Here is a 20,407-nt window from a genome sequence, read left to right on the forward strand (position 1 = left end):
CAACTTTCCCACACATAATGCAATGACTACTTAACAAGAGGGCTGTATGCTGAATTGACTTCTCTAGCTGACACAGTGTGACCATACAGTGGGTGATACTACACTGAGAATAATTAGATTCCATAACCACATTTCTAATCCTAACATGTACATGGCCAGACTCCTACAGATATGTTCTTGAGAGATGAGTACATATTAGACTGATCTTTCACAAACCAGCAAGTATGCACCTATCTATTTATACATGTATTTATAGACACACATGCATTTAAGCTCCTCATATCAAGCTCTTTTCTCAATGTGGCTTCTAAATAAGCAGTAATCAAAATGCAAATAAGGTGACCCAGTTAGCATCGAGATCTATATTACCATGCAGATGTGCTCTGCAACTCTGTGTTCTAAAGGTAAAAGGGAAAACACTACAAAAGATGCTTATATTAACAGCTACTGAGCCCTTCACATTAGAGAGAGGCTAGGGAAGAATCCCCTAGAGCCAGTGGTCTTATAGCTTGGATCACAACTGCCATTTTTGGCTCAGTCTGTTTTAAAGTTGTCCTGTGAGTGTAGAATAACAAGCATGCACCAGGAGAGCAAGAAGACTGCTTCTGTGAAGTCTCAGAATGTAATCCTTGTAGCAGAAAGCCAACATGCTGGCCTGAGACAGTCCAAGAATAAGGCTGGGGTCAAAGTCGTGTCCTGCCACCCTCTCTGTGTGACACGGGGCAAAGCAAGATACATCCCTTTCTGGGGCTCAATGGCCCAGGAAGGACTGGACTACTTCCCTTCCAGCTCTAAACTGCCTTGATTTTACTTTGTGGAAGCTCCTTTGTTCTTATCTATTGATGAAGCCTGTAACATGCTTTATGTGCATCCATTGCAAATTCCTATCCTACATGATCACCAAGGTTATAGCAAGAGCATACTTGGTGCAGCATGCTACTAAATTGGTTTTAATTACATGTATGCATCCTTTCTTCCCTTGTTAGTATCTTTTGAAAGTCCCTTTGTTATATTTTTCAGAGAAACAGGTACCACTCTATTGTCTCTATTTTTTTAAGCTTGGGAACAGTTACATCAGCATTCTGTTTGGTTCTATCTATCTGCGCTTGGTCCTTTTGGGGTGTGTGTGGCGGAGGGGGAGTGTGGGTGTGCGTGCATGCACAGAAATTGACTTAGGCAGGCCAGGGTACTAACCTGAGCTTAAAAGTATCTTTGAACTTTAAGCTGTGTACAAAATGTGTTCTGTGTGTGTACATGTGTACGCTTTTTTTCCTAAGAAGAGGTTCTGATGTCTAAGATGCAAAAAGCTTAAAAACCTCTAACTCGAGATGTCTCCTCTTTGCAGTTTTGATGTTTGCTATATTTCCATTCTGGGTGATATCATTGGGCACATCTAGAAAATACCTTTTATCTGGTGTGACTTTTTCACTGTAGGGTTAGGAGAGACTGACTTCTACATCATTAGAATTTACTGCGTTAAGGATTCTTTATTAAAAAATCTCTTTGAACTTCCAATAGACAAAATGTTCCCTTCTCAGCCCATTTTTTCACTTATAAGGCAACCACAAATAAGACAAAAAGACAACCCTCAGAATGGGAGAAAATATTTGCAAACGAAGCAACCAACAAAGGATTAATCTCCAAAATATGGAAGCAGCTCATGCAGCTCAATATCAGAAAAACAATCAGCCCCATTCAAAAATGGGTGGAAGACCTAAATAGACATTTCTCCAAAGAAGACATACAGGTGGCCAACAAACACTTGAAAAGATGCTCAACATCACTAATCATTAGAGAAATGCAAATCAAAACCACAATGAGGTATCACCTCACACCGGTCAGAATGGCCATCATCAAAAAATCTAGGAACAATAAGTGCTGGAGAGGCTGTGGAGAGAAGGGAACCCTCCTGCACTGTTAGTGGGAATGTAAATTGATACAGCCGCTATGGAAAACAGTATGGAGATTCCTTAAAAAACTAAAAATAGAACTACCATATGACCCAGCCATCCCACTACTGGACATACAGCCTGAGAAAACCATAATTCAAAAAGATACACGTACCGCAATGTTCACTGCAGCACTATTTACAATAGCCGTAACATGGAAGCAACCTAAATGTCCATCAACAGATGAATGGGTGAAGAAGATGTGGTACATATATACAATGGAATATTACTCAGCCATAAAAAAGGAATGAAATTGAGTTGTTTGTAGTGAGGTGGATGGACATAGAGACTGTCATACAGAGTGAAGTAAGTCAGAAAGAGAAAAACAAATACCATATGCTAATGCATATATATGGAATCTAGGAAAATAGTACTGATGAACATAGTGGCAGAGCAGGAATAAAGACACAGATATAGAGAATGGACTAGAGAACATGGTGGGGGGGGCACAGAAGGAGGGATGGGGAGGCTGAGATGTAGTGAAAGAGTAGCATTGACATATATACACTACCAATTGTAAAATAGATAGCTAGTGGGAAGCTGCTGCATACACAGGGAGATAAGCTCTGTCCTTTGTGATGACCTAGAGGGGTGGGATAGGGAGGATGGGAGGGAGGATCAAGAGGGAGGAGATAGGGGGATATATGTATACATGTAGCTGATTCACTTTATTGTATAGCAGAAACTAACACAATACTGTAAAGCAATTATACTCCAATAAAGATGTATTTAAAAAAACTGTTATAATGAAATAAAAAGAGAGAGAGAGAGAGAGAGAGAGAAGCAAGAATTAATCAGATTGTTCAGCAGTTTCTCTGAATCTGGACAACTTAGAATAGTAGAGCTAGAATAGATTCTGACCAAGAGGAATTGAAGCATGGTGAGATTCCAAGTCCTGTTCAAGTTCATCCAGTCTGTGTGAAGCAGAGCCTGAAATGACTCAATGTCTCAGAACTCTAGTCTCTTAACTTTCATTTTTACAAAGTATTTGTCTCTGGTACAATTTATTGGCAATAAGTATTCATTGAATATTTTCTTTGTGTCAGCCTTATGCTAGGAAGATAAAAGAATATAAAATCTCTACTCCCTAAAGAATTTAAATCCTATAGGGGACACACTTGACTTGAACATATGAAATAAGTTTAAAATAAAGTAATTAGTACTAAGACACTGTAGTGCTAGGTAATAATAGTTAACACAATTGACTGCTTATTGTATCTAGACACCATATGTGTTTTTATATGTTAGCTTTTCTATTACTGCTATAACAAATTTCCACAAACTTAGTAGCTTAACCGATACAAATTTATTATATTACAGTATTGGAGGTCAGAAGTCCCAAATGAGTCTGGCTGAGCTAAAAACAAAGTATCAACTTCCTTTCTGGAAACTGTAGGAAAGAATCTACTTCCTTGCCTTTTCCAGCTTCTCAAGGCCATTTGCATCCTTTAACTCATATCTCTTCTCCTCCATCTTCAAAGCCAGCAACCTAGCCACTCTGTTATGCTACTTCCATCACCACATCTTTTTCTCTGACTTTTCTACCTCCTTCTTTCACTTCAACAGACACTTTTGATACATTTTGACCACCTTGTAATCAAGAATACTCTCCAAATGTTAAGGTCAGCTGATTCACAACATTAATTCTGTCTGTCTCCAACCTTAATTCCCCCTTGCTATGATACATGACACATTCACAGGTTCTGGAATTAGAAAGGGGGATATTATTTTCTGTCTACCATAATATATAAAGTCCTTTAATCCTCAGTAACCTCATTTAACAGATGAGGAAACTGAGCACAGCGAGTTGACACGAATTGCCCTAAATCACACAGCTAGAAATGCAGGTAGTCTTACTCCAGAGAATGTGTTCTTCACCTGTACTCTATATGGTACTGAAAAAGGAGTTTTAGATTAGAGGACCAGGTGTAGACAGAAATAAGTAGGGCAGCTTCCCCAGAAGGTTGGGGCCTAGAAGAACAAATGTGTATTCCATTTGTCCATTCATCCATCCAACACTTTTGCATATTTAATATCTATCAAGCTAAGTGCTGGAGAATCAAAAGAGAGACATGGTTCCTGACCTCTAGAATTTTGCAGTTGCTTACGAGAATTGTCAGAGAAATGAACAAATAATTATACAATAGGAGATAGTCCTATTGCAGAAGTCTGTCCAAGATGAAAAGATGTATGTGGAAGGGAGAAACTAACTCTACCTGACAACAAGATGTGTTTAATTTTTCCCAACTGCCTTTCCAAACATATCTTTCAGTGTTTGGATTTTACAACTCAGCCCAAGCACTCTTGTCTCAGTTGCACAAAGAAGACTAGTTATTTCTGATTTCGTTCTTGTCTTTTCCCAGCCCTGGCAGGCCCTCCCTCTACTTCTAGTTATTGAATTCTACTCATCGTTCAAGACTGGGGTCTTTGTACCTGTATTTGTCTTCCTGAGTGGACAGGTTAGCCCCATTCAGAGAAGGTTCATTTTCCCTGTACTTAATGGTACCTGGCATTTACAGGCTCTTAATGAATGTTGAATTAATGTATGGACAAGCACAAGACCACCTCATATCCCACTGAGATCTCATTTTCCTCCTAATTCATGGCAGACTCATTTGGCTTCCTGTCTCATTTGGTTTATCAGTTTTGTAAGTGTTTCTGTCTTATCCCACTCTCTACTTCTAAACCTTCTCTGCAAAGACAGAGATCACATCTTCTGAGTTGTGCTGTGTGGCACTCAAATAATTGTTGATTTTAAAATGATTTACTCCAGGCTCACTGAATAGCCTCCTACTTACAAGTGACCTGCCCTGAATTTTATCTCTCAAGGTCCTAGAATGAAGTAAACCTCATTTGACACAAAACATGTGTTGATAGGGCCACCACCTGCAATTGAGCAGGTTGTTCACTGTCTGGAGGCACCTGGCTCCAGGGGAGAAATGTGCTGAAACCCAGCTCATGCTCCTCTCTCCAAACCATGAGCAGCGAAGGTGTGTGTGCACGCAGGAAGCCATACCTTATTCTAACTTTTATAGCGGTGCCCTCTCTTTGCTAAAACCTGGGTTCTTGGGGATTTCCACCTATGTGGGATGGCTTTTACAAATTCACCCAAAGATTCTGTGTGGATAGCAAAGGCTTGTTTTTTGATGATTAAAAAGGCACTTTAAGATCTTTCAATATCCTTATAAAAAGTAATGGCTACCTTTATGCTCTGCAGAGATTATTAGAATGTAATTCTTAGAAAACTTAGGGGTTTCAACTATTTTGACCAATGGCATGTCCCTGGTGTGGTAGATGTTCAATAAATATTTGTTGAATTAATGAATAAGATGATGAAACAAAAAATAACATTTTTATTGACTTTGGCACAGAAAAATATTGTTTTCCAAATCCCAAGGGTATCTATTTCTTGATTCACTTTATTCTGTAACATATATCCCCTTATTACCATGAGTGAAGTTCGTTTGCAAACAAGAAAAAAAGAGCAATGGGAGAATTCAAACAGACAACCAGTATATGAGAAAAGGAATTATAATCAAGTTTCCAAGATGAGTTTCCTCTTGTGATAAATATATTATTTACTGGTTTACCCAAAGTCAATGTGTTATGGGACAGAAAAGAACATTGAATTGAGTCAAGAGGCATGGATTTCAGCACTGCTTTCTTCGCACATGTAATATGTGAGCTTGGGCACATCACCTGGTCCCCTGTGTCTTGGTTTTCTTATTTGTGAATTTGGAGTTTCACCGTCTGCCTCTTGTCATCCACAGGGATGCTACAAGGGGCAAATAGCATAATGCATGTCACTGCTCTTTGTAAGATTAAAAGTCACTGACTGCTCAACCAAACATGCCTTTCAGTCCATGCCAAGCGCTGCATTCTACAGTGAAAGGGTCAGGAAGGTGATGGAAGGAACTAACCACCCCACTGGTGTCAGCCTCTCCCACTGTGCCATCCTAAGTTTTATCTCCAGGAAACATCTGCATTTGCAAATCTTAGAATTAAAAAAATAATTAAGCCTATATTAATTGCATAGTATTTTCCAGATATACTGCTTTCTGTAGTGGATGTTACAAAGTGAATTACATATGATCACTGGATGACGATTCTATCAGCCCCTTTACTTTAAAGAAATTTTGAGATGAGGACTCAACCAGGAGTTGGGATCTAGTTCTTATCACTTCTTACCAGCTGTGTGATTTTAGATGAGTTATCTGACCTCCTTGAACCTCCATTTTCTCATCTAGAAAAGAGGAGTAAATAGTAACTGTCCCACAAAGATTTGTTTGTTTGTTTGTTTCCCCATAGAGAAAATAAGTAGATAACTAACTTTATAAACCTAGAACAACATACACATTACTCTGTGGTGAGGCTGGTTTTTATTATCCAAGGTCACAGAGCTCATTAAAGAGATCCTAGGAAAGCCAGCCACCATAGACCCTGCTTTTCCTCCATGACCCCTGTAACCTTGAGCAACCTGGGGAAGAGGTAATTGAACAGCAACTACTACTTTGGAAGAAACAGAATCAAAATATTGAAGCTATTGACTCGATATTGACTCACCCTTAAGGCAGTAAACAGTGCTTTGGTCTCTGACCTTTCCACATCCTGGGGCAGTCAATAACCTGGCCGCTAGATGCAGCGCCTGCCACTGATTCTGATTTGGGAGTACTTTAACCTTGAACTGAGCTCCAAGTAACCAAGGCAACAGGAAGTCAGCTTCTGCGTCGGAGGAGTTAGAATCCGTAAATCAAGTCCCTAATGCAAACACGGTGTGCAGGTAGAGGTTCAGGAGGATAAGTGGTCTATGAGAAATTACCTTTGGAAATGAGTGACTGTCCCTCGATAGGCTACAGCTACAGACTTTTTAAAAAATTTATCAATAGAGGTCAACAGGTTATAGTAGAATGTTTTCATATAGGCTTAACTTTTTTTATTTCCTCTTGGCTTCTCGGTCTTAATTATGAACAGATGTTGGATCCATAACGTTATTAGCATCGTTATTCCCTGCTTTAAAAAATGTGCTGGCCTCCCGAGATGCAAGCCTCGGTACAATTTGTCCTGCGTTGGGGTTTGGGGATGCTCTGAACACATCTACCAAGTGTGCCCTCCATGCAGTCTACAGGCTGAATTTGACATAGTGATTCTTTCCCAGATCAAAGCCATCCTCACCCCTCCTCATGCCCTGGTGTAAGCAGCCTTGCCACATCTCAGTGGTCCGGTCAGTACCGTGCTGAATCTGGGTTTCTTTATAATTGATCTCCAGCCTCAAAACTCTTCCTCCCATGGAGGGAGCAGCCAGGCCCATTCTGGGAAGGAACTTGCCAAATGTCCCAGCACTCCTCATCACCCAGAGTTTGTGAGAACTTGGTTCTGAACTGTTTCACATTCATCTGGTCCTTTGCGTACCTCTCCATGGAGCATCAGCTGCCACCTGGAATGAAGGGAAGCAAAAACAAAGGCTTCCAGTGGCCAGCCTTCCCAGTGCTCTCTTCCAAGGAGAATTTACCCATTCCAGTCTCCTGAGACCTCTGCTCTCAGACAGTTTGTGGATTACAAGTACTGTGATATTAGCCTTTGTTTAAAGTTTATCTCATATTCTTGCCCACATATACTACTTCTGGGATTGTTTCCCTAATCCTTTCAAAACTGAAAAATGTCAGAGAAAACATTAGGAATTTTTCTTTTTTCAATTTGTTTTCAATTTCATTGAATGGCAACTAGCAAACAGTACTATAATATTAAAAGTCCTAAATTATCTAGGGTTTTCAAGATAGCTAAATAGTGACAATCTGAATTATAGAATGTTTTAAGTGTCATTTTATTACTTTTAACTTATTCTGGACCGTGAACACTTGAGTAGCAAAGTACACCCAATAGAGGTGTGATCGGATCTGCTTTAATGGAATGATGTGGATTGTGAACATTTACATGAACAAGGGTGCAACTAAAATGGCTTGACATCACTGTGTTCCCAAGTGAGAGTTAAATATCTGCCTGCCAATCCTGTTTCTGACTCATTCCCTGCACATATCATAATTTGACCAAAGAACTAACTGTCCCACTTGTGTCCACAGGTACAAAGAGGACAGACAGATCAGGGAGTTTTTCCAAAGGAGTGTTATCCACTAGAACTCTGGCAGCTTAGAGTTCCAGAGGGGTGCTGTGCAAAGGACGCCTGCATCCATTTGATAGGAAGAGTGCCAGGGCAGCGTGGAGTACCACAGTGGGGAATTCTCATCACACTCAGGCCTGTGGTCCCGTTACAGATTTGTTAGCAGCCTACTATTCAAGCACATCAGTCAGTGTATCCAGATGACCATGCTATGATAGACTTGTACATTCTTTCCAAACTACGTTTATTCTCTCAATGGAAAAAGAGTTTAATATATGTTTGTGGTTTAAAAAATATTAACAACAAAAAAGGCTAAGGAGCAAAAGTAAAAACTCCCTCACTAATCTTCCCTGTGCTCTCCTTCCTCAGAATAACCATGGTTAACTATTTGGATGTATCTCCTTGCAGAAGATTCTGTTTGCATTTTACATATATTGCATCTGTGCACCTTGTCTATACCTGGCACACCTGTGTATTTTACAAACGGGCATCATCCGGGGATCATATACATGTTTGCTGCACTTCCTAATTTCTTGATGGTTGTGCTTTCCATTCTCTCTGTCATAGAATTTGATGTTTGTCCACTCCCACAGTCAAAACACTATGTAATATGAAATCAAAAAAGAAAAATGGTATTGTTGTTTACAACACCTTAAGTGGAAGTTTCAGAGATTGGGATGGAGAATAGGAGGAAGGTAGTAGCAGGTAAATGAAAATGTCAGCCTTTCTTCCTCAGGTGGTTACAAGTGCCTCTCCCAGGTGTGATTTAGGCCCTCTGTGTCCTCAGTGTGAAGCATGCTGTTGGCAGACCAGGTCATGGGCAGATGTTGAAAGATGGCAAGGTGGACCAAGGTGATCCCTGAGGTTAGCATCTGGCTGCTTAAAAACTTTCAGCTCTGACACTAAGAGCTGTATGAGTTTAGTCAGTTATCTCTTAACATCTCCGAAGTGTGTTGTCCTCATCTATAACATTAAGAAAATAGTAACCTCCACACTACGTGCTTCACAGGGCTGCCATTAGGCCAAAGTGAGCAGACCTCACTGTGGAGGTAAGTTGTTACTCTGGGAGGGACCACTGTTACTCAGGTCACTTGAGATGGGAAAAAAAGCTCAAGCACTACCATGAGAAAGCCCCATTTCTTGTTGTTGCTGTCAGTGACATGTAGCCTACAAAGAAAGAAATTCTGAGTAGGTGACCATTTGACATGGATTCAGACCCCTCCAGCTTCTGAGCTTATGAGTTGGGGAGTGACATTTTTTGCAGCTGAAGATGTAGAAGGTGTCCAGAAATCCTTGGTCATGTCAGGGAAGAGAGCTGAGCCTTTGCTGGCTGGTTTCAGTTTGGCCTGAGGACCAGGTTATAATAGTGATGGTGGTAATAATTGGAATAACCATACAGGAAACACTTATATAGCACGGACTATGTGCCAGACACTGTTCTAAGCCCTTTACGTCGATTGACTTATGGATGCCCCAAGCACCCCTGTGAGGTAATGCAGTTGCATCCCATCTGCACAGTTGAGGAAGCTTGAAGCGTGGCGAGGTTAAGTAACATGCTCATGGTCACATAGCAGAAAACTACGAGGGCCTGGATTCGAGCCCAGCAAACAAGGCTCCAGAACAGTTCATAAAATGTGGTATGTAGTACATTTCCAGGCCCTTACAGAGGCACCTCGTAAGAGTCTACCCAGGCTTTTCAGCATCATAAAGATGTGGTTGTTATGACCAGACACTCAAAGGCCCCCAAGTTCAGCTCTCACTTGGCCTAGTGACTGTTGTTACTCACCTGTCCCCACAGGGCATCTCCTGACTCCAGAAGGCTGGCCTCTCATCTGGACCATCTTCATTCCCCACACCTGACTTAGCAGACACTCTTCTCAGCAGCGAGAATGCCTTTCCTGCAACCTTGCAGCTCTAGCATGAGCTCTGGGAAGGCTCTCCTTACTTCTTCCCACGCCAGTCCCTGCCTCCTGAGAACTCCCCAAGCACCTAGAATGAATAACACGCAGGCGTGCCCATACTCGTCGTCCAGTTTTTCCCTTTCACTTAGTCTTGTCTCCCCAGCTGGATGAGATGAGAAGCCTCGCTAGGGTGGGGTCCACTTCTCTCCATGCTGTGCACCCCACAACCTCTGTAAAGATAGGCTTCTTGACCCATGGAAGGTAAAGCGTGCATGATGGCTTCCACTGCTGCATTAGGCCTGTGCCCCGACCCCCACTTCCAGGCAGCCCACCTGCAATGTTGTCACCACTAACCTCAGCCACAAAACCAAAACCAGTCGTGCTGCTAATTTGTGTTTTTGTTTTTGTTTTTTCTTTAAACATTCTAAAATGTCATTCTTAACACTAGAAGGAGGTCAAATCATTTGATGATTTCCTCAGGTCACTTTCAAATTGTATGTTATCTGTCTTTCTGTTTCTTTAAAGTAACTACAGGCTTTGGGGTTTTTTTTTTTAGGGATACCAAGTCCCCACCTAAAAGTGGACCAAACAGCAACACATGGTAAGAACGAGGGCTCAGTATCCACCATGATGACCAGGAAGAAGCCAGCTGCAGTGGACAGTGTTGCAATCCCACCAGCCCCAGTGTTATCTCTTCTTGCTGCATCTGCAGCAACGTCGGACGCAGGTGAGCACTTCAGATGCTTTGGGTTCACCCCAGGGAAGGTGGGCATGGAGAAGACCTCTGGGAATGTGCTGCTGAATACAGGTAAGAGTCCTCTGCTCAGCCAAGCTCCTGCAGACACCAAGCATGTGAGCTGTTTCAACACTGGAGTTTTCAAGTGGGAGAAGGTCTAAGAAAGGAAGGAGAGCATCTCAGAAGCTGGAGGCAAAGGTCAGTGACTAGCAGTAATAGTATTAATTACTCTTTATCAAGTCTTAGTAATTACTAGTCTCTGTATATAGGACCTGATATATGACATCTCATGTAACTCATAAAAGAACTCCGTGAAATAAATACATGTGTCTTCATTCCCGAAGAGGAAGCTAAGGGTAGGGAAATTTGCCACAGGAACCTGTGGACAGTCGGGAATCCAACTCAGGTCTAAGACGCATGCTCTGGACCACCGCATTTCACTACCTCCTGTTGTGCTCACTATGGTTGGGAGACAGTAATCAGTTTCCCTGAGGCCTTGATTCATTCTACCTCACGATGTCATGAATTCCTCAATAGTCACCAGACTCCTCACTGGCAGTTTATAAAATACAAACTCCTTACTTAGACATCCCACGTGCTCTGCCTTCTGCTGCTCCCCACATCACCTCCCAGTAGTACTGCACCAACCCAGTTTGCCACACTTATCCCTACTGCCAAGAAGGAAGGCCTTGGACTTGACTTAACACCTTTCTTTAGGACAGCCTGACTCAATTCCTGTTCACATTCCACAGATCTTCAAGGCCCAGCAAGTCACACCTCCTCTGAATGCCCATAACATCCAGGGTCTCTGCCATGCATTTACCACCCACCCGTAGACTACATGCAAGATGCTTCTCTTTAACTTCTCTCTTGTGGCAGAATTGTATGTACCTCAGAGGTAGAATCTGTGATTTACATCCTTGCTGTCTTCATGGTGCACAGAGTGATGGCACATTCCATAGAATGTGTTGAATTGATGCACTGGTGAATGTTAAGCATGTTGCAGTATTTGGAAATGCCTATTATGAGTAGAAGCCCAAGAAGACACTCATTGATATTCACTCTAAACTCGTCTTCTAATTCAGCAGATTGCTTTAAGCAGAGAGCTCAGTTTACCTACATACCTACCTCCTTCATGGAGACCATTGGTAATTAGAAAATGAACCCAACTGAAATAACAGAAAGAGATGTTTGGAATGACACTTCCCAAATTGAGTTTCACAAAATATTGGTAGGTGTTTTGTGATAGAAGATGTTTTCACAGTCACGTGAGTGTGAAGAATGCTGCACTCTACCTGCTTCCTTTCTGCAGAGTTTTTCTGAGCCTTTAATTGACGAGTGTGCATTGTGAAGTTCCAGTGGGGCGAGATACAGAATTTCATGATCTTACCTGACCACAAAACTCATTTTTCTGGGAATAGCTCTTAACAGCTCTTGGAAATGGTATTCTTCCCAGCCACTTGGGAAATCTTGCTCTGAAGAAATGGGGTCATCTCTCAAATATGATCAAGAATATTAACATCTTTCACATGCTAGGTGTGAAATGAAAAGTTTTTTATGGAAACGCCAGGTAAATGATGCCAGCAATGGGAACAAGAAGAGGTCCTAGGAGGAGAGTCACAGAGGAAGGGGGAAGAAGCTGCCCCTGAGATTTGCAGCACCTTGTGGGAGGGCAGCTATGGACAGAGAAGTGGGTACCGCTGCCGTGCCTGGAACTCTGGGAATTCATCCCTTGGCTGCAGAGAAAGATTTGGGCCAAGGTCTGCATACCCACCCAGATAGTTGCTTATTCAACCCTGTCAGTTAAGCTCTGGAGACCTCCCTTTATGGATTTTAAAAAGTAGCCTGCATGTTTCCACCTTTGCTTGCCAAGCACAGATATTTCCCAAAGGCAAAAGACAGGTGATCCCCCATTTTCCTTTCCTGAACTCTTTCCACGCTGTGTGAGAGAATGCATTCTTGGGATCCCAAGCTTCTATGGGCTTGCCTCCTCTATTTGTGTTCAATAATTTACAAATATACCAAACGGGCGTAGAAACAGGTGGGTATTAAACATTTAAACCTGCCTCTCTGGTAATCAGAGCTGAGCCAGAGCTCTCCTGTTTCAGGATATAGGAATGGGCTGTTTATTTTTGGCAGTGCTCAAATGAGACCCTCATGAGAATTTCACAGATTTGGTCCATTTCCACATCTTAGGCTGCTGAGCAGAACTTTTGCAGGAAAAAAGGCTAAAGATCTGCTCCAGGTGCTGAAGGCTAGACCTTCCTGAGATTCTACTCCCCACAGACAAACGTCTTCCCACAAACGTAAGAGCGTTAGGGTCACACAGCCTGGGCTTACGTGAAGAAATTGATGCTTCTGAGGTTCAGAGATTTGCCAGAAGTCGTGCAGTTGGATTGGAACCCAAATTTCTTGATTTACTGCCTGATTTCCAGTGGAATCTCATTTCTGACATAGGCCTAAAGTAGCAAAGGCAGATTTCTTTCTCCCTAATTACAGACTTCTACTTCTTTTAGAGAACAGTGAGTGAAAGTCATAATTTAATGCTTTAACCAAAGTCAGGCATACAGAAGGCAGTTAATAAATAGCTTCTGGGTTTGATTTCATTCAGTTGGGTGCTTGTACATTAGTCATACATATTTCTGATGAGACAACTCAATTGTTTTCTTTAGAGTCCCATTTTTCACTATAAATAAGGTAATTTAGAATTATTTCTGACTATATACAGAAATCAACTTATTTTTCGATAGGTCATCATTTCCACAGAATGGTTTTCAAGACCCAGATAAGTGCAGAGAAGAAAAAGGAAAGAAGAGTAAAATTAAGTGGCTTATAAAGCAAAATTAATTTAAGAAATCATTTATTGAGTTTTGGGTTTTGGGGGTTTGTATGTTTTTGTTTTTATGGCCATGCCACATGGCATGCAGGATATTATTTCCCTGACCAGGGATCAAACCCATGCCCCCTGAAGTGGAAGCGTGGAGTCTTAACCACTGGACCACCAAGGAATTCCCTATTGAGATTTTTTAAAATACTAAAATAATTCAATTAATTTGAAAGTCCTTTTTTTTAAAAAAAATAATAAAAACTAAGATATCTGGTACAGTTCCTGACACATAGTAAATGCTCGATAAATAACCACTGAGTGAAATGACTGGTTATGAGGCAGTAGCTTATTCAGTACCAAACAAGATGGTAGATGTCTGAGAAAAACATGCTTGATATTGGAACTTCCAGACAAGCCAAAGGAAACCCTTTGACAGACATGTGGTAAGTTGTTAGGGAATAATTGCCAAAAATTTAATCAGTCTATATCCTAATGGTATTTTTTCAAACAGGTGACCTTTGGTAAAAGAAAGAAAAAAAAAGGAACATTTCCCACCTTATTTTATAAATGTTACAATCTGGAAGAAATGAATGTGGGTCAGAGGCTGAAAAATTTGTCTTTTTCTAGCTCATGCGTGTGTGTATGTGTGTGTTTTTGTTTGTTTAAGGCAATTTTTTAGCTTCTCCGAGTCTGGGACTCATGCTGATTATGAAGTTATTGATTTGGAGGAGGAGGCAGAAGAGGAGCTGCAGGAGAGGGTGGCCAGACTGAGAGCATGTCAGTCTGTGAGCTACTGGGAGGGAGGGGAGGCAGTGGCTGCCACTGGTGCTCAAGCAGGTCAGCCTTCGTGATCAAACTGCTCAATAGCCATTGATCAGCTGCAGTCCCCAGGCACAGCAAAGGGGGTCGGGTTCAAGGGAGCACTGTATCATTATTGTGAGTAATTAGGGCTAATGCAGTGAAAGCTTCAATAAATTTTGTTCAAAATGATGCATAATTTGAAATAACTTCTATTGTACTGTCCCAATAATGATTGGGGATAATCTGTACCTGAATAAGTCAGCCTGATTTTTCTGATCTTCTACACATTGAATTTACTTCTCAGGGAGGTGATGTGATGTGTAGAGAGTGTGTGATTTCACTACTGAAATGTGCCCCGCCCCCCAGCTTGTATTTAAGATGAGACTATTATTAAGTAAATTACAAATTTTGTAGGAACTTCATAAAATACCAAGAAAAAAAACATTTGTTTGGTTGTGCACCTGAAAAGTCTAGAGTAGTAGTGATGGAAAAACAAGCAAACAGGAAGACATTTCTTTTTTGTCTTCTCTCTCTCTCTCTCTCTCTCACACACACACACACACACACACACACACACTGATATTCTCTCATCTTAAATCCAAGTAGGAAAAAAGACATGTATCAGGGTTGCTATCACCAAATCTCACCTGCTAACCAAATCTAACCCTGTTAGAGGTGACAGAAGGCAGGGGAGGGAGCACAGCTCTTAGTTTATAGTTTGTTTCATATCAAGGCTAATATGTTATTCTCTCAAACTGTGTGATCTGCCCTGTTTAAGAATTTCACATGTCTATTAAATGTTTAGACATTTTGCTTCTAAAAGCAAGGACATATTAGGTAAACCATTTAGTTATTAAACCAAACTATTGGCCCAGTTGGAATCTGGCTGATACCTGCAATCAAGGTGCAAAATCTTAAGCTTGAAAAATTATCTTTATAAATTAAAAAATGAATTCTTTTTTTTTTTTTTTTCAAATTTATTTATTTATTTATTGGCCTCATTGGGTCTTTTTTGCTGCATACCGGCTTTCTCTAGTTGCGGAGAGCAAGGGGCTACTCTTCATTGTAGTGCGTGGGCTTCTCATTGCAGTGACTTCTCTTGTTGCAGAGCACCGGCTCTAGGTGCGTGGGCTTCAGTAGTTGTGGCACATGTGCTCAATATTTGTGGCTCACGGGCTCTAGAGCACAGGCTCAGTAGTTGTGGCGCACGGGCTTTGTTGCTCTGCAGCATGTGGGAGCCTCCTGGAGCGGGGATCGAACCCATGTCCCCTGCATTGGCAGGCAGATTCTTAACCACTGCACCACCTAGAAAGTCCCTAAAGAATGAATTCTTAATTCTAATGGAATCAGAATGAAATCCAGTAGCTGGAGAAAAATGATCATGAAAATTACTTCTAACTCCCAAATCCCAGGATGCCTGATTTTTCTCTTAACCAACTGCCATTTATGGAGAGGGACCCAAAGTGATGAAATAATATCCAGGTACAAATGCAAAAAGCAATGACTGGGAATTTCAAAACTGTAAAGTAATTTATTTTATGTTTTTTGTTCTATGTGGTGTCATGATCTGAAGCTCCTAACCAAAATAACGGCTCAATACAAACAAAAGTCTTGTCTTTCCAAATAGAGCAAATAAATGTGCAAGTTAATAGGATTTGGAAGTTCCAAGAGTCATAAGTATACAAACCAAAGAAGTCAACAAATTGTAAAATAAATTTCTCTAAGTCCAGATTAATCACTTAAAATATACAGTAGAAAATGTTCAAAAAGATGTAGAGAAAATAAAGCTTTATTTTAAAAACAAATTGTTCAAATTTTCTGAAAAGTGCTACCTACCGGCTCATGTTGCAGCAGCACAGAATGACTCTGTTTGCCTAGCGAGCTCTACTGGACATGAGGTTCTGGAAGAGCCCCTCCCTTTGAATCTGGGCCATGAAGAGACCCAGCAGGGTTGCGAACTTCCATCCTTTCCTGAAGACCCTATCACACCAAAGGTCTTCTGAAAAACCTCCATTTTTTTGCCTGAAAAGGAGAAAATAAGCTCTTTTCTGATTTAAACTGGACATCCTAGAAAAATGAGATGTTTCCGTGGCTAAGGCTGTAAACATCCCCAAGAAGCACCAAATTCTCCAGAATCTGGCCCCTGCCTTCTGCTCCGACCCCATCTCCTTGGAAATGTCAGCCAGCACCAAACTCCTTTGGAATCCCCACTGTGAGTGTAATTTGCAAAAAAACTTAAAACCCATGTCAAGGATTCGTTCAGCTCTTTAATGAGGAAACCAACATGGTGATAAAGCTGGTCCAAAAAAGAATTAGAACTAGAAGAAAAGGGCATTACAGGAATGTAGGCATTGAAAAAAAAATGTGGAGCGAGATTGTTCAGTTAATGTCCTAATGGGCAGTAAAACCATAAACTATGGGCTTATCTTTCCTACTGGAAAGAAATCATTTGCATATTTTCTGGGCAAAAATCTACAAGTTAATATATTACCTGGTAGAATCTGGGACTTAATCAGTAGTGGATAGTGAATTCAATAAAGATACATTTCCCTGGATAATTAATAATCCTTGGGCAGGGCTATAAAATGACAGTAAGACTTCAAAAGGACACGCACCCTTCCGTTTGCCTTGTTTCTAAGTTTTAGCTCATTTTTCTTGACACCACTCATTGCCTATGCAATACTCTAGTTAAATGAAATGTTCTTGCTTCCAATCGCCTGCATTGGAAGCTCAGTACTGCACTAAAGCAGGTGGGTGATCAGACCTCGGTGTTCACATCTGTGAAATGGGGAAAAGCATGCCACCCAGTGCAGAGGATTGTGGTGAGGAATAAATGAGGTAATCCTTGTGAAAATCTTAAAAGAGCAACTGACACATAGGAAGAGTTCAGCAAATTTGTGCTATTGTTGCTGCTACTATTGTTATTATTATTGCTGTTACCTCTTTTCCTCCCTGGAATGTCCCTGTCTCCTTAACCCACTCCTCAAGCTATTTGGATATCTAATTCATGATTATTCTTCAAGACTCAGCTTAGGTGCCTTCAACTCTAGGAAGCCTTCCCTTACACCCACTTTGAGAATCACCCCACAGCCAAGCGAGATGCCACGTCTTCTGTGCTCCACTCCCTACAAGCCCGTTGATCATTGATCCCTACATTTAGGGTGGTGTCTGTGTCCCGTGCTGCACTGTCCACCCCCCTACTGTCAGCCTTTATTTGACTTTGAAACCCTAGTACCTAGCACTGAGGTGGGCAAGCAATAGCTAATCATTAAATATTAGTCAAAATGCATTGAACGACAACTGTTCCCTGCACAAAACCATCTGGTGCATGAAAACACATACTCTGGCATGATATTCATTAGAGTTGAGAGGCAGTGATTTGCCTTTATTTTCCATGGCAGCCCTGGAAACAGCAAACCATCCTGAGACTGTTCCGCAGACGGAGCAACCTGAGAGGGACCCCTGAGGCCTCCAGAATCTTCTGTACAGTGATGGCAGAGCAGCTCCTAGCTAATCCGCCAGAATGTCCCCCAGGGAAGATTATTTTCAAGTTAGAGTCAGCCTATATGGCCTGGTGTGCGTAGTGCATGGGTATGTGTTTATTCAGGGAAGGAGGAACTTGTACACCTAAATGACTCCCTTCACTCACAAGTTCTGTGGGATTTTCAGGATAAGCTTCTCAAATGGAAAGCTGGAGATTACACTGGCCTAGGTGTAATTTCATTATCTTATATAGGCTAGTCTTGCATTGTGTCCAGAGTATTGATTTCCCGAGGGAAGCAACCATTTCCTATTTAAGATGTGTCCCATTCAGTGAGTACTGAGTATCCCAGAATTCCCAGAACCTTGGGTTAAACGGGATGGAAACAAGAGAAACAAAATCACAGGAACATTGTTATTAAGCTACATATAATCATATTTGGGTGTCAAGAACCTCGTGCAGTGCTTGGTGCATAGCAGATACTCAGTAAACATGCCTGGACTGGATTTAACTAATTTTTCGCTCTCCAGAGCTGAGATTTTAGGAAAGACAGAAGGTTTAATGACAGGTTGGAAAGTGCTGTGTCTGTGAGAAGTTTAACTCAATTTATCTTCGCTGAATGCTTTGTACAGATTATACTCCCAACCACCTCTTGCTACAGTCAGACCCTCTTAAAAATAGAATAATGATAATAATACATTTTATCTTCTTCCCAGTAATAGTATCATTCACGCCTCCACTGCAGCCCAGTGGGAGGTTTGGCTGTGAGGCATCACAGGCTGGGGGAGTCAGGTACCATTATTGTCATAAGGACTCCACGCTCAGAAAATTGTCATAAGGACTCCACACTCAGAAACATGGGAAAGAAAGCCTCCCATACGTGAAGCGATTTCCATTAAGATACTCATTTTATATCAAATATTCAAACTCCTCCTTATAAATAGGAGAGAATGAAAGGACACTCTTCCAGGGCAGATTTTATGTGGATGAGAACAAAAGGGCACAAATATTTTACGATCAGTTTTGAGATGAGAGTGACACGCCTGCCTTATTCATTGGCTCTATCCATTTCCAGGAGTCTAATTAGATTGTTGGTTTAATGGTGGTGAGATAATTTAGTGGCAACTGAAAGCAATTGTGTTAATGAGAAGGGGGGACAGTGCTTTGGGTTTCCTGTAATTAATGGAGAGTTTTTGAAGAACTTCTTGGTTCCAGCGAAGTTGGCATACTGAGCCCAGCTGTGGAGAAGGGGAACAAGGGTCTTTCCTGCTTATTGCTGCGGAAATGGCCTCAGGCAACATGGAAGAACTGTGTAGTGGCTGTCATTAAGAATGATCTTTAGTGGTCCAGGCAGACTGTAAGTCAGTCTAAGAGACCGGAGAAGGAATTTAGAGAGAACAGGCAGGTGTGACAAAGAGACAGACAGACAGACAGACACAGAGAGAGGTATAACTCACCCACAGCCCTCTCCACGCTACCTTTGAGGGTCACTGGAGTAATCCCAGAGCACCTCCAGGGGGGCCTCCTTCTCCTGTTGCTTAATTGACTAGACAAGACTGGATTAGAATAGACTAGAAGGGATCTCTGCAAACCCCTTCATGTTGCAGCTGAAGAAGTTGAGTGCAGAGAAGTGAACTGAATTACAAACATCACCCGCTAGGAATTAGGAAACATGGACTCTTTCTGGCTACCACAAGGATGGAAAGTGAAAACTGGATTTGGAATTCAAGCACCAGTGTTATTGCATAGCCTGCAGCACTTAATGCATTTCCTTAGATGAGTCACAGTCTAAATGAGACTTCTGAGTCTCAGTTTCCTCATCAGTGAAATGGAAAAAATAATTTCTGCTTTTTAGGCAGTGGTGAGAAAGCAATGAAACAGCAGATGCAAACAACAATCACATATTCAAAACAGTATATCACTATTTCATGACCCCTCTCACGTCAAAAATGAAGTCATGTCATGCCAGGATTTAATCATGTTAAGTCATAATTTAGTCATGTTATGACTCAGATCATAACACCCATTAACTATCTTTAGAAGTTTTATCCTCACTACCTCCTCCAAATACCCTTATCTCAGGGCATAGTCAAAGCCCCCTTACCTGCTAGGGCTTCATATTGAGCTCCTCTTACTGGAACTTCTATAAGGCTTTGTTACAAATTGTCAAATATTTTTTAAGTACCTGCCACAATGATACATACAAGTAAAGATTAGCCCTTGCCCTAGGGGAACTTTCACAGTATTTGGGAAGGCCTGACTTTAAAACATGAGATGGCCAAGTAATATTTTTAAATGAACAGATTGAATAACAATCTCAGATACTAACAGAGCTATCATTTAGCAACCAATAAATCATGAGTTTCCAACTGAATGGCACTAACGGAGCTCAGAGGACACTGAGATGATCTGGGAAGAGAATAGTTGAGATGGCTTCTAAGGATAGATCAAATTAAATAAGCAGACAGAAGCAGGAAGGACAGATTTACAACATCTCTAAGATAGGAGTGTACGTGGAAATCGTGACGGATAAAGCTGGAAGAGAGATTTGGGGTCAGAACCTAGAATCCCTGAAATTCTAGAATGAGTCCTGGTGA

General features: G+C 41.3%; 1 protein-coding gene across 9 annotated transcripts in view; it reads left to right on the top strand.

Moving 5' to 3' along the window:
• SETBP1 (SET binding protein 1) overlaps positions 1 to 20,407 on the top strand; it is a 364,368-nt gene that overhangs the window by 324,729 nt on the left and 19,232 nt on the right. For all 9 annotated transcript variants that reach the window (XR_009047900.1, XR_009047901.1, XR_009047902.1 and 6 more), the window contains one exon: positions 10,522 to 10,692. Coding sequence is in view for 6 of the 9 variants with exons in the window: in XM_057698086.1 (XP_057554069.1) it covers positions 10,522 to 10,692 (171 nt within the window). In the remaining 3 variants the exon portion in view is untranslated. The remainder of the gene's footprint in view (positions 1 to 10,521; positions 10,693 to 20,407) is intronic.

The sequence above is a fragment of the Hippopotamus amphibius genome, chromosome 11 (genome assembly GCF_030028045.1).
Source record: "Hippopotamus amphibius kiboko isolate mHipAmp2 chromosome 11, mHipAmp2.hap2, whole genome shotgun sequence".
Lineage (NCBI taxonomy): Eukaryota > Metazoa > Chordata > Mammalia > Artiodactyla > Hippopotamidae > Hippopotamus > Hippopotamus amphibius.